Below are 14,032 nucleotides of genomic sequence, written 5' to 3'. Positions count from 1 at the left end.
TTTGGCAAAATGAATAATGCCCAGCAACAAATTAACACCCAAAAGTTTGACATAAATTATTTTGCCCCCAAAATTCTGCCTAGCAACAGCTAACACTAGTTTGCCTTAAAGACGAGTGGCTTTGCCCAGGGAACTCTGCCTAGTAACAAGTGAATGCGCAAAAGTTTCACTATTAGTTCACTCAACAAGAAATTTTGCCCAGGGAATTCCGCCTAGCAACAAACGAATATGAAAACGTGGTCGCTAAATATTTCTCACAACAATTTCCACCTAGCAACAAGCCATGAACATGAGTTCTTTTGATTTGGGAATTCTGCCTAGCAACAAGCCACCATACTAGTTGACCACAAATTTCACTAAACAACTTCTGCCTGGCAACAAGTGACCACACAGAGGTTTGACATGATCACTAATGAATTCCGCTTAGCAACCGCATAAGTTTGACATGACTACAAACGATTTTGCCCAACAAACAAAAAGCGAGCACGCAGAAGTTTGACATGACCACTAAATGAATCTGAGCCTTTACTTTACAAACCAACATTCAACTTTACGTCACAACAGCTCACATTTGTTTCTGTCGGACGTGAAAAAAAAAACTGTTTTTTTGGATTTCACACTCATTAAGCGTTCCGAGTGTGAGCTCCAAAATAAATAGACGCACGGGAGAAAAATAAACATCGTCGTCAGCAGCCATGTTCTGCCCCCTTTTTTTTTTATGCGCAAGAGTTCAAGCGAGTTCATCTCCACAGAGAATATCAGCAAAATGATGAAACATGCAGAAAGCGCAAGCCGCCTGCTAACTAACCTGAAGCTCCTTTTCTTTTTTAATGATGAAATATCATCTGGTTGAATATTTTACATGATAACATGCGAATTTGGGGGTGGTGGGTGTTTTTTTTGGGGGGGGGGGGGGGATAGTAGGCTTCAAGTAAATCTCCAGCAGCCGGCTTTATGCGTGGGCAGAAAAGGATGAATAAAATCCACTTTTTTTCCTGCTAATCAGCTTAGAAAAGTTAGTTCTGGCTAGCATGTTGGGAATGCAAAGCATCCCACCACAGAAGCGGCTTTCAGCGACTTTCCTTATAAATTCCTGATCAGAGACTAATCAACAGGGGGTCGGGGGTTCTGTTGTAGCCGACATTTGCGATCGAGACACATGTGCTGCACTACAAAATACATTTTGAAGAGGACTGAGGAATTTCTAAACTTCATTTGATATTTTCTACCCAAATTTGAGCAGTCAGAACGGGATCAAGCATAACATTCAACCACTTCAATTTTTTTTAATTTTTTTTAATTTTTTTTTTAAAGTAAATTACTAGATTGTACTTTATTATTTTATCTTTGTTTGTCGAGGGGGTAAAATAATATTTAAAGTAGGGGCGTCAAAATCAGTGTGTTAATTTTTAGTTAATTTAAAGTTCCTTTCAATCAATCAATCTTTATTTGTATAGCACTTTTCAGACAAAAAAAATGCAACTGAAAGTGCTTTCAAAACAAATCCCCAGCCAACCGCACCCCACAATACCGACCCACAAAATGTATTAATTTTTTTAAACGGCCCTTACTTAGAAAGTCTGTACTGGTGGAATTCCAGTCGCTACGAAGCAACATTTTGCAGTAATAAATGTAATAATAATGCCTATATTTGTGGAGACATGGGGTCAAGTTGTATTTCACAATTTCAAAAATGTGGAGAATTTCACAAGTTACTTCATGTTAAAGATTAGATAGCTCTTAATATGAAAAGAAAAATGCACTTAGCTGTCACCAATGTTTTACAAATGCAATTATGCCATCTAGTGGCAGAAAATGACCTCAACACAAATCAATATCACACTCATTTTTTTTTACAGTACAGTGAATCTTTTTAATTTGAACTAGTGCTGTCAAAGTTAAAGCGTTAACTGATTAATTAATCACAAAAAATTATTGCACTATTAATTTTTATCATAGATGATCCTTTTAGCGTGACAGCGGATGATATTTACATGCATTAAAGTAAAGCATTTAATAATGTTTGCGTATCACATTTAGAATATTCATCTCAAAATATTGGGGTCATTTTTTTCTATTTTAAATTATGCAAGTAATTAAGTGACGAGAAAAAGAGGAGGATGAGCGTGTGCAGTGGATCAAAAAATGTTAAAGACGTCCTCATAACATTAAATGTCAAAAGAAGTGACACATAACCGGTGCTCTTCAAATATGGCGGGAATTTTTTTTTTTTTATAAAAAGCCTTTTTTACTAAGCGATTAACCGTGATTAATCAAAATTCTAAGATGTGATTAATCTGATTACAATTTTTTATCGTTTGACAGCTCTAAGGTTATGAATTATTATGAAATTACTAAAATGACTAAAGGATAAGGCCATATTTGTTTTAGTTCAACATTTTTTCCACTTTTATGTTAAAAAGAGTATGAAAACTTGAACATTTAGAACAGATGTAAAATTTGCGATTAATCGCGAGTTAACTATTGAAGTCAAACGATTAATTCCGATTAAAAAAACGTAATCACCTGACACCCCTAATTTAAAGCTGTGATAAATGGAATGGCATAGGCAAAAAAATATATATATATTTATCATCGCCCACCTGTCAAGGGTAGCTACTTTTGATCATGGCACTTTTGCAGGAATTTCCTAATAGCGGTTCGTCGATGAGGAATTTGCCTAAATGTGGCAAATTTCCTTTTCACTTTTTGGCATTGGTCCTTGAGACTTTTTCACGTCTTATTATAATCTGACATGACCGAGCGTGTTTTGGGCTATTTTTTCAATCCATCCATGAGTACTGGGGGCGAAAACGGTAAAATACGTCTGGAGTGTTATCGGAGCGACACCAGAAGATGGTGTCGGGGCGGGAAAGGAAAAAGGGCGCATCTATTGTGTGAGCATCCTGCTGCTTTTTCAGACTTTTTGTCGGCATCCTACTCCGGGAACATCCTCTCACGTGGTCGCGCTTGACTGACATTATCCGAGCCTAGTGTAGTGTTGCACTGTGGATGGATACCAAAAAAAAAAAAAGTACCTCACTGGGAAAAATCATACCATACCATACCATGTTTTTTAAGTAAATAAGTCAAGGGTCACATTCAAAACGCTTATTGATGTTTTAGGTTTTAATAAACCAAAAGTACTGTTTTTTTACTCACTTAACTCTTTAGTGTCCGCGACAGCAAACTGAGGTTAGTCTACTTTTTCCTGCTGGGAATAAGGAAGTGTCATTTTTAGAGAAAGCATTTCCTTCCAACTTGATGCAGATGATCTCAGGGGGGAACATTTTTTGCTCTCCCGACAGTCCACCTTAAATCTTCTCGTTCAACTTGACCCCACATTGTAAGCCCCGTTGGTGTCAATGTGACGCCTGTGGGAGGGCAAGGAGGGGCACGTCCACTTCGAGCCGTGACAGGAGCAAGGGATTTGGTCGTAATGAACACTCGGCGGAAGTGCCGGATGATGAGTCAGGTGGCTCGTTTGAATGCGGAATAATAAGGACGGCGATGTGAGAGCGGGACCGTCCAATAAAGTCGGGCCGGTCGGTGCCAGGTGAGGGTGAGCTTGTTAGCATTAGCACCACTAGCCGCTTTTGGTCATATTAACATCGCTGATTATTTATATTTTTATATATATATATATATATATATATATATATATATATATATATATATATATATATATATATATATATATATATATATATATATATATATATATATATACAGTATATATTTATATACAGTATTTATTTATATATTTATATTTGGGGTGTCAGGCAATAATTTTTTTTAATTGTAATTAATCGCATGACTTCAATTTTATATCCGTTCTAAATGTACAATAAAATATTTGTCATACTCTTGTTAACATAAAAGTGGAAAAATTTGTGCTGTCAAAGGTTTAAGCGTACACAAAAATTATCGCATTAATCATGAATTAACGCAGATTAATCGCACTATGAATTTTGACCGTAGATTATTCTTTAGCGTGACAGCGGGTGGTTGTGTTTAAGCAATAAACTTAACTACATGCATTAAAGTAAAGCATTTAATAAATGTTTCCATATCACATTTAGAATATTTGTTCATGCCAAAATATTGGGGTCATTTTTTTTTCCATTTTAAATTATGCAAGTAATTAACTGATTAGAAAAAGAGGAGGCTGAGCCTGTGCAGTGGATCAAAAAAATGTTGAAGGCGTCCTCATAACATGAAATGTCAAAAGAATTAACACATAAAAGGCGCTCTTCAAATGTGGAGGGCAAAAAATGTTGATAAGAAAGGCTTTTTAATTAAGCGATTAATTGTGATTAATCAAAATTCTAAGATGTGATTAATCTGATTTTTAAAAAAAAATGTAATCATTTGACAGCTATATATATATATATATATATATATAATTTTATTTTATTCTATACTTATTTTATATTTTTATATTAGGGCTGTCAAAATTTAATATTTAACTTTGGAGATTTATTAAAATTATTTAAAAGCTAAAACTTTAAAAAAAAATAATAATAAATTTAAACTCAGTTAACTCTTATAGCCACACATATATACGGATAAACATTTTTTTGCTGTTCACTTTCACATCACTATAAAGAACAGCCGATATTCATGTACAGCTTGACATTCATATCCACACACACAGTCGTTATAATTCATGTAAATTTGCCCCACTAATAACGGCTTGTTGTATTATCTTCCAGTCGGAACATAACAGCGCCCCCTCCTGAAAAAAAACCCCCACAACAACAAAACCCCCAAGGCTTTTGTCTTCCTGCATTACTTACAGCGTTATTGTGCCTGTGCTGCATATTAATGCCCTCTATGCTAATGGCCTTAGCGCGGCGGAGGTCGCAGCAAGCTCCTCCTCTGAATGCTAATCCGCCGCCTCATTTGCATACGCTTAAGTGTCAAATTCGCTCCGTAAATCACCGCAGAGAGAGAAACAACAGCGTCGCGGCGTCGCATCAAAGCCACATCAAAGCCCCGTTTAAGATTGTCGCGGGTCGCGGAAGGGTCGCGGCGGTCTAAAACGAAGGTAATGGGATAGCGGCGGCGCAGGCGGCGTGCGGCAGTACGGCCGGCAGGTAATAAGTACGGACCGAGGCGGTAATAAGGCGGCAATGGAAACACGGCCGCAGTCATCACAGGGCCACAAGCGCTTAAGTCGTCGGGGTTGGGGGGTCAATCCCGACAGCAGCGCGACACTTTGGCTTTTTGCTCCTTTTCATTTTCCACGTGAGCTTTTCCAATTGCCGCTCAAGACGACTCTTCCCACTCTGGAACCGCCAACGAGGAAGTTCGTTATCTAAACGGTCTAAAAATCCTGCAAAATTCAGCCCTCAGGGACAGTTTCAAATACAACATGAAATTTGGTAGTCATGTCTATCATGAGTAGACCCACAAAAAAAGTCTCAAGAATACAGGAAAAAACACTAGAAGTCTGCCATTTTGGTTTGAAACCACCATTTTAGGGTCATTTTGGAGTGGCACCACCACTTAGAAAATTGAGCCCCCGAAAACAATTTCACTTAGCAATATGAAATTTTATAAGCACATTTATCATGAGTAGACCCACAAAAAAGTCTTAAGAAGTCATGCCCGAAAAGACGCAGGTAGTCTGCCATTTTGGATTGAAGCCACCATTTTTGGATTGTTTTGAAACTTCTAAAAGTAACAGCTTTATTTTGAAAATTCAGCCCCTGAAGCCAATTTCAGCTAGCAAAGTGAAACTTAGAAGCAATGTTTGTAATGAGTAGATCCACAAAAAAGTCTCATGAACCTATGTCTGAAAAGACACAGGAAGTGTGCCATTTTGGTTCAAAGCTGACATTTTAGGATCATTTTTAAACTCTAAAACAGCACAGTTAAGAAAATTTAGCCCCCGAAGCTAATTTCAGTTAGCAATATGAAACTTGGTAGGCATGTCCGTCACAGGTAGACTCACACACACAAAAAGTCTCAAAAACTCATGCCCGGAGAGACACAGGCAGTCTGCCATTTTAAATTGAAGTCACCATTTTTGGATTGTTTTGAAACTCTAAAAGTAACAGTTTTATTTTATAAATTCAGCCCCTGAAGCCAATTTCAGCTAGCAAAGTGAAACTTAGAAGCAATGTTTATAATGAGCAGATCCACAAAAAAGTCTCATGAACCTATGTCTGAAAAGACACAGTAAGTGTGCCATTTTGGTTCAAAGCTGACATTTTAGGATCGTTTTAAAGCACCTGAAAGGAAAACCCCTGCCACAGTTTGACTTTAGCCTCTGATGCTAGTTAGCTAGCTAGCGCCCAAGCATGTAAACGAGCACCATGGGGGCTAGCTAGCTAGCACCTGAAAGTAAAAACGCTGCCACAGTTTGGCTTTCACCCCTGATGTTAGCTAGCAAGCTAGCTATCTCCCTAACAGGTAAACCAGCACCATGGGATCGTTGTAAAACAGCACAGTTAAGAAAATGTAGCCCCCGAAGCTAATTTCAGTTAGCAATATGAAACTTTGTAGACATGTCCATCACGGGTAGACTCACAAAAAAAAAAGTCTCAAAAACTCATGCCCGAAAAGACACAGGAAGTCTGCCATTTTGGATTGAAGCGATAATATTGAGTCAATGTAAAGATTTCAAAACGAAACATGAATTTTCCTTCAGAGTTTGTCCAATTTCCACAAAGTAGACTGTATAGATGGTCGACCCAAAACTGCCAAAACTTTTAGTTGTTGTCAGGCAGAGCATAGGGGCGCACTTTGAAAACTCTATAAACTCAATAAAAAGTGTTCGTATTGTTGGTTTGGGATGCGTGGATGAATTTGTGCGGTGGAAACGCGGAACAAACGACACGTGGCGATGACGCCGGCGATGCGCGCCAAGACAACGGCGTCCTCTCGGGAGCGAATGCGAGTCTCCTCCAAATGTCAAGTCCTTGAGTGTGAGCGGCAGCCGAGCGCGTTCAAACGCTCGCTCATGAATAAGACAAATGGGAGAGTTTCTATCAGGGGAGGGTGTTGGTGTGACTTGAGTCGACTTTCATATAAGGTGGCGTTGCGCTCAGGTCGGTCACCTTCTCCGCTTAGGAAAAACGTTGGAATTGCTAACAAGTGACTTGTTTTGCTTCAGTGGTCTGCTGGAAAAGGACAAAGGGAGTTCAGTTGGGTCAAAAATAACCCGAATTGGGTCAAAAAGAGCGAAACTTTTTGGGTTATTTGTATACTGTAACCCCCAAAAATTGAGTCAAATGTATAGCCCTCGAACCCCCCCACACACACACAAAAAATTAGTTGTTTTCAACAAAAAGAGGTTGTTTTGCAGGTTTCTTGATTTACACCAATTTGATGGGTTAAATAAATACATTTGTGACCCAATTTGGGTTATTTTTAAGCCAAATGCTTGTGCAAACTAAACTCATGATCATGAGAGATTACAATTAACAATTTATACAGTATTTGATTTGATAAACACATTCACTATTAAATGAAAGACTTTTTTTTATTTATGAATTAAAAAAATGAAAAAAATAAAAATGATTATTTTTTATTGGAGTCTGTGTATGAGTATATATATATATAATTTCTTGTTTATTTATTTATTTATTTATTTATATTTAATTCATTATAAATAGCCATTTAATGCATGAAAACAATGTAGAATTATTTTTTATTTTATTATTTTTTTATAATACTATCAAGACTAAATAATATTTTAACATTTGTATTATTAAAAAAATCCATATTTTAACTAGCATAAAAATGCAATAAATTAATTGTTAAAGACATTTATTTATTGTTATTATTGATTTGTTATTTACACTTATTTACATTTAAAATTAAAGGATCTCTGTGTCGTTTGTCACTTTTTTACTCACGACTGCCACCTCTGGCCCAAAGCCTAACTGCAGCACTTGTATCAGGCTCGTTCATGGTGCGCGTGCAAGTACGTGCACGATCTTAAGTGCACGCCACATGTCCGCTTCTCCGCGGGGACGCGCATGACGTCACCATCCATCACTCCCCTCCCCAAAGAAACTGTGGAGTGTGCGGATATTTTATTATTTTATTCTCATGAAAATGTAATTCATTGAAGTAAAAATTTTTTTTAATAATAATTATGGTGAGCAAATATTATGGAGCAAAGAGTATTATTTTATGACTTTTTGAATCAACAAATAGGAGGATTAAAAAAAACAAGGAATGAAACAAAGTTATCTGGTCTCATTTTGCATGCAATTAAAAGAATTTGACGGATGTTTGGACTTCCAAGACTAAAAACTTTTAGTGGCCATTCTAAAACTTTAAATCAGTCTTTTACAAAATGGCAAAAAAACTTTTTTAGGAAGAGCTCTGCAGCCAAATGAAAACGAGGAGGCTTAAATGTTCTGTCAATGAAATGCCTCAAGCCAGGCTTCAACTTCAGCCAATGTTTACCAGCAGCAACACATTTTGCCAAGTTCAACTTGATTCACATTTTTGTGTACTCGCGTGCATTTCCGTTACAAAGTTCATTTCTTTCCAGGAACGTGACCTCCAATCATATTCCCCACACAAATAAATAAAAATTGTATGAAAAACATACAATAATAATCTAATTCAATTGAATGCAAGGACTTCAAACAGCTTGTGCATCATGATTGATTCATTGCAGCTGGTGTGTGCGATTTTACCAGAGCACCATGAGAGCTAGCTAGGAAGCTAACTAGGGAGCTAGCACCTGAAAGTAAAAACCCTGGCACAGTTTGACTTTAGCCCCTGATGTTAGTTAGCTAGTTAGCTCCCTAGCATGTAAACGAGCACCATGGGGGCTAGCTAGCTAGCACTGAAAGTGAAAACCCTGCCACAGTTTGGCTTTAGCCCCGGATGCTAGCTAGCTCGCTAGCAGGTAAACCAGCACCATGGGAGCTAGCTCGGGTGCTAGCTAGCTAGCACTGAAAGTAAAAACCCTGCCACAGTTTGGCTTAACCCCGGATGCTAGCTAGCTCCCTAGCAGGTAAACCAGCATCATGGGAGGTAGCCAAGGAGCTAGCTAGCACCCGGAGCTAAAGCCAAACTGTGGATTTGCCACCTCTGGACTTCACACAATCATGCAGACGCGTGCGAAGAAGACTTTCACAACTACTGTAAGCACCTCAGTAACAACATCAGAGGATAAAGAATATACGCTTGTGAGTGTTGCAATAGTCTGTCTACATGTGCTGCTGAACAATTCTAATTCAATATCCAATAGGATTCCTGTATTTCTAAGATGTCCAAGAGCAATAAAATACATGTAAATACTTCACTTGAGCCAGCAGGGGGCACTGCATGCGCACGTGTACCGTCTCGAATTTGATCCAGGAAAATCTTAGATAGCAACTATGAGCTGAGGTCATTTTATGGCTGACCCTTTTTTCCCCCTTGTCGGTAAAAGTGAGGCGTTTATTTGAGGGAGGTGTTTATTTTTAAGCCTTTCTGGCAGCTGTCAATCAAAATCTGAAGTCGGCATTATTATCTTTGTAAAGGCAGGATTTTACATACATCTCATTAGATTGTGCACACACACAAGCGTGTTTTATGGCGTGTGCTAGGTTGGTGCGGGGGTCTAGCGGGCGGGGCGGGGGGTCTGGTAGGGGGGGTCTTGGACAGAGCGCTCGGCGATATATATGAATAATGCATCACGCGGCTACAACGCGCCGCCTCGCTCGGCTTTAAGTTCCTCTTAAGGGAAGAAGGAAAAAAAAAAAAGTCGCCATCTGCAAGCTGCTGCTGCCTGCTTTTAAAATTGACTTTACAAAAAAAATAAAAAAATACTACACGCAAAAAAAGCAACCATATTATTGAAAATAATCCTTAAGGAAGCCGTATATAAGTCAAATGCACTCCTTGTTTTTCATTGCGCAATCACATATGAACTTTATCTGCACATTTTTATACATTCATTCTTAAATGGATCGACAAAAAGTTGACAAATTGTGGCCAAAGTGTCTTCATCAACGTCTTAAAAAAAAAAAGTTGCTCTGCATGAGCTTCAGTTTGTATTTGGTTTAAAAGAGAGCAGAAATACATAAAACATGCGGTTTGTATGCAAATACATGCAAATGAGTTCACCGCATGTGCCTTTTAATTGCACATTGGACTAAAAAATGTGCAAAATATTCGTTCATACTTGATTGGAGTCAAAGAAAGTCTATCGTAATTTAGATGCAAGACTGCTAATTGGGTACTTGAACGCATCATAAGCCCCTCTTACAAATTGCGGCCATTACAAGTATTAAAACTTGAGATTCTTGCACACGCCTTGAAACGTTCTCAAATTGTGCTACGAGGGCTCCCTCTAGTGGTACACAAAACAATCACTGAATTAAATGTTCAAAATGTACACAATTGTTTCATTCAAATAAATAAATGAATCCAATACAGTACATTTGTTGTATTTAACTTGAGGTACAAATTTGAACTTTTTTTGTGCGGTACATTTTAATGGGAACCTTTAAGCACAGGTTTTATTTTCCTGTAAGCACATTATTAACTCATTAAATGCCATTGACGGCTATAGACGTCAAAAATTCATTTGAATTATTTCTATTAGTTTAACATTTTTTCCACTTTTGTTAACAAGAGTATGAAAATCTAGAAAAAAAAATTATTGTACATTTAGAACAGATGTAAAATTTGTGATTAATCGTGAGTTAACTAGTGAAGCCATGCGATTAATTACGATTGAAAAATGTAATCGCCTGACACCACAAATTTTTTATAATTTTTTAAAAATGAATTTATGGCAGTGAATGAGTTAATCTCACTTCAAATCAAATATCTTGGAGGTGGTACTTGGGGCCGACCGTGCGCCTCTATTCACTGATTTTAAACCAAATGAGGGGAGCCGCTTCAGTTGGTCGGGAGTCGGCTGCGTTCCCTACCACAATGTCGCAAACTCACACTACTACATGCACTCGTCTAGAAAAATACCGAACAGAGTTAGACTGTGCTTTGTGCTAGACTTGGGTACTTGAACGCATCACACAATTCCGTTACATTTAACTATAGTTAAGAATTCAGCAAATTACTTCACAGCAAAAAAAGAGAAAAATAATTCTTAACATTAAATTAGTGTATTTTTAAATTATTTTATTATTATTATTTTGTTGTTAAAAATGGGGGGGGGGGGTTGCAAAATGCTTTAAAAATGACCTTTCGTCAATGTATCATACTCAAATTGGTTATGTCTACACTCTAAAAACAGTTGGGTCAAAAATAACCCAATTATGGATAAAAAATGGACCGATCCACTTTATGGGTCAATTTGACCCAACTTTGAGTCAAGAAATGGGTCTTTTAGTGTAAAACAACTCATAAATATTGGTCAGATCCTTTACTTAGGTAAAAAAAAAGAAAAAAAAAAAAGGTAATTTTGTATAAAACAAGCCAGAAAGGATCGGTCCATTTTTGACCCAACTGTTTTTTAAATGTACCTTCCCATAAAATGACAAAGTCAGAATATCTGCCTTAAAATGTGACATAAGTTAATAAAAGGCGGATGCAGTTAGCATCATTTTGCATTTACATACATGAATGTAAAATGTAAAATTCAATGAGGAAACTGCACATTGACAAAGTGGCGTCAGAGTATAAACAAAACAAATCTCAAAAGAAAAAAAGTGACTTTTCACCTCATTTAGTTGCATCTTGAATCTAAATGGGAACCTGAAAGCATCACTCCCCTTACGACTATAAACTGAGCATTTCTGTCTTCCAATACAAAAGATTCAGTTACACAGTTAAAAAAAGTTGAAATCTTAGAGGAAAAACGTAACGCATCATTTCTCCCCTGTAAAACTATTCCCTGCAGATTGTTCCGTTAAATCTGAAATCTTTCTTAATGTGAAAAATGGAGCCAAATGTCAGAATGGAGCAAAAGTCCAAACAAAACAAATCTTCATAAAAAATCTTCCCGCCTAATTCAAGTGCATCTCGACTCTAATTGAGTATGTGAACGCATCGTTTCTACCCCATTAAACTATAAACTCAAGATTGCTGCCTTTAAATATGAAAAGGCAGCGTGAGCTCTGAAGTCAACTACTAGTTTGTAATTTATGCTTTTTTTTTTTTGTGGAAAAGTTAACTCACTGAGCTGGAAAAAGAGTGCAAACAAAACAAATACTTAAAATAAATTTTTAAAAAAAACTCATAAATATCGGTCAGATCCTTTGCTTGGGTCAAAAAAATGGTTTTGTATAAAACAACCCAGAAAGTTGCGTCAAATTGACCCATAAAGTGTATTGGTCCATTTTTGATCCACAATTGGGTTTATTTTGACCCAACTGCAATTTTGTCAAAAACGCCTAAAAAAGGTGCACCCAAAGTAAATTTGAAGCTGTTCATGAACCACATGGAGTATCAGCATAGTGTTTTTTTGCTGAGTTTTTTAAGATAACACTTAGAATTTTTGCCACCGGTGGGATGTCCACTCTGGATTTGTGCATGCCTTAAAATATAAAAACACAGCCTTTTGAAAAAGCTGAATTCTCTAGAGAACTTAATAAACAGTAAAAGTTGCATTACAGGACATTACAAAACCTCCCCCACTCAATTCAGGTGCCTTTTTAATCTAATTAGGCACCTGAACGTATCACTTTCCCAATCCCATAAACTCTAAAATATGAAAGTAGCTCAAAATTCCACAGCAAGAAAAAGTTAACGAATGAGGCAAACTAGTAGTAGTGCGCATTATGACATAAATCCAGGTGATCGCAACTCATTAAGCCAACTAATTGGGTTCCTGAACGCAGCACGAAGCAGCATCGCACTTTTGACTCCTGCGTCTCCGGACCTCCACAGACCACCGGCACCCCCCCGACTCCGTCCGACACGCATCCGCGGCATGCAGCTCGCCGGCCGGGCACGCCGGCTCACTCACCTCGGTGCGCGTCTGGAGCCGCTTGTTCATCTCATAGATCCGGTACTCGGGCTGCACCACGTAGGGCGAGTGTCTCCGGTAGAAGGGTCCGAAGGGGGACGAGTAGAAGGGGTCGTGGTTGGCGTTGGACATGGTGGCTTCGGTGTTTGGCTTTTTTTTTGGTGGATGGGGGTAAGGGGGGTGAGGGGTGGGGAGGGAAAACTGGCGCGATCTCAGCACGCGGCGGACACGCACATGGAGGCTGGCGGGGCGGGCGGGCGGGCGGACGGGCGGGCGCTCCTCTGCGGGGACCCCCGGCGTGGCGTCAAGCGGCAGCCGCGCGGTCGAGGCTGAGCGGCACTCTGCAACTTGGCCCGGCTGCTCGCGCGAGGAAGAAGAAGAGGAGGAGGAGGAGGAGGAGGAGGAGGAGGAGGAAAAGAGCGAGGGGGAGGGGGCAGATGTGGAGGAGTGCGCGGAGGAGGAGGCTGAGAAAGAGGGGGGGGGGGGGGGGTCGTTTCCTGCAAATACACCCCCCCCCCTCCCCTCCCAAAATCAGAGAAGATTTCCTCTTGACTTTTGCACTCCTGCAAAGTTCACGTGCGCCTTTTTAGGGTGCGGGAGGGAGGTTAGAAACTTTAGTTCATTGCCAGTCCGTTTCTTTACTCAACTGCAGATGGGGGAGGCGCCCGTTGACAAGAGTATTGCAGTGTGGGTCGAGTGAGTGAGAAATTGAGTTGCAAGCATGGGATGCCATCGGTGCTGCCGTTTTGGCTAGCAACAGAGTTCAAATGGGCTTCTTAATCTATACCTGAACAACGGCGTCGCGGTTGTGGTGGGGTGTCTATTTGAGGGAGGCATGTGTGCTATGTAATTCCTCTGTGACTCGGTAGGTGCTGCTGTTTTGGTTTGCAACAAACTTGAAACTGACCCAGCAGTAAAAAAAAACAATGTGACCAAGAATGTCACAGGTGTCTATTTGAAAAGGCATTAATTAATCTAAAAGTCTGTTCACATGCCTCGGGTGTTTGCTGGTTTGGTTAGCAACCTCTTTTAACTTGTAAACATTACCAGCATGGGGCATCAATTTTAGAAACATGGTAAAAGTCAAATTAATTACAAAACAAAACTTTACATGCCTCTATAGATGCTGCTGTTTTGGTT

The 14,032-nt window shown here is 38.9% G+C and overlaps 1 protein-coding gene across 7 annotated transcripts in view; it reads right to left on the bottom strand.

Annotated features, from left to right (window-relative positions):
• The window catches only part of ldb2a (LIM domain binding 2a), a 66,634-nt gene extending 53,394 nt beyond the window's left edge, over positions 1–13,240 (bottom strand). For all 7 annotated transcript variants that reach the window (XM_077577545.1, XM_077577546.1, XM_077577543.1 and 4 more), the window contains exon 1: positions 12,893–13,240. In XM_077577545.1, the coding sequence (XP_077433671.1) occupies positions 12,893–13,024 (132 nt within the window). In that variant the 5' untranslated portion in view covers positions 13,025–13,240. The remainder of the gene's footprint in view (positions 1–12,892) is intronic.
• Positions 13,241–14,032: the final 792 nt, after the last annotated feature.

Source organism: Vanacampus margaritifer, chromosome 10 (genome assembly GCF_051991255.1).
Source record: "Vanacampus margaritifer isolate UIUO_Vmar chromosome 10, RoL_Vmar_1.0, whole genome shotgun sequence".
NCBI lineage: Eukaryota > Metazoa > Chordata > Actinopteri > Syngnathiformes > Syngnathidae > Vanacampus > Vanacampus margaritifer.
Note: the sequence above shows the minus strand (reverse complement) of the source record. Positions and strands in the feature narration are given on the sequence as shown.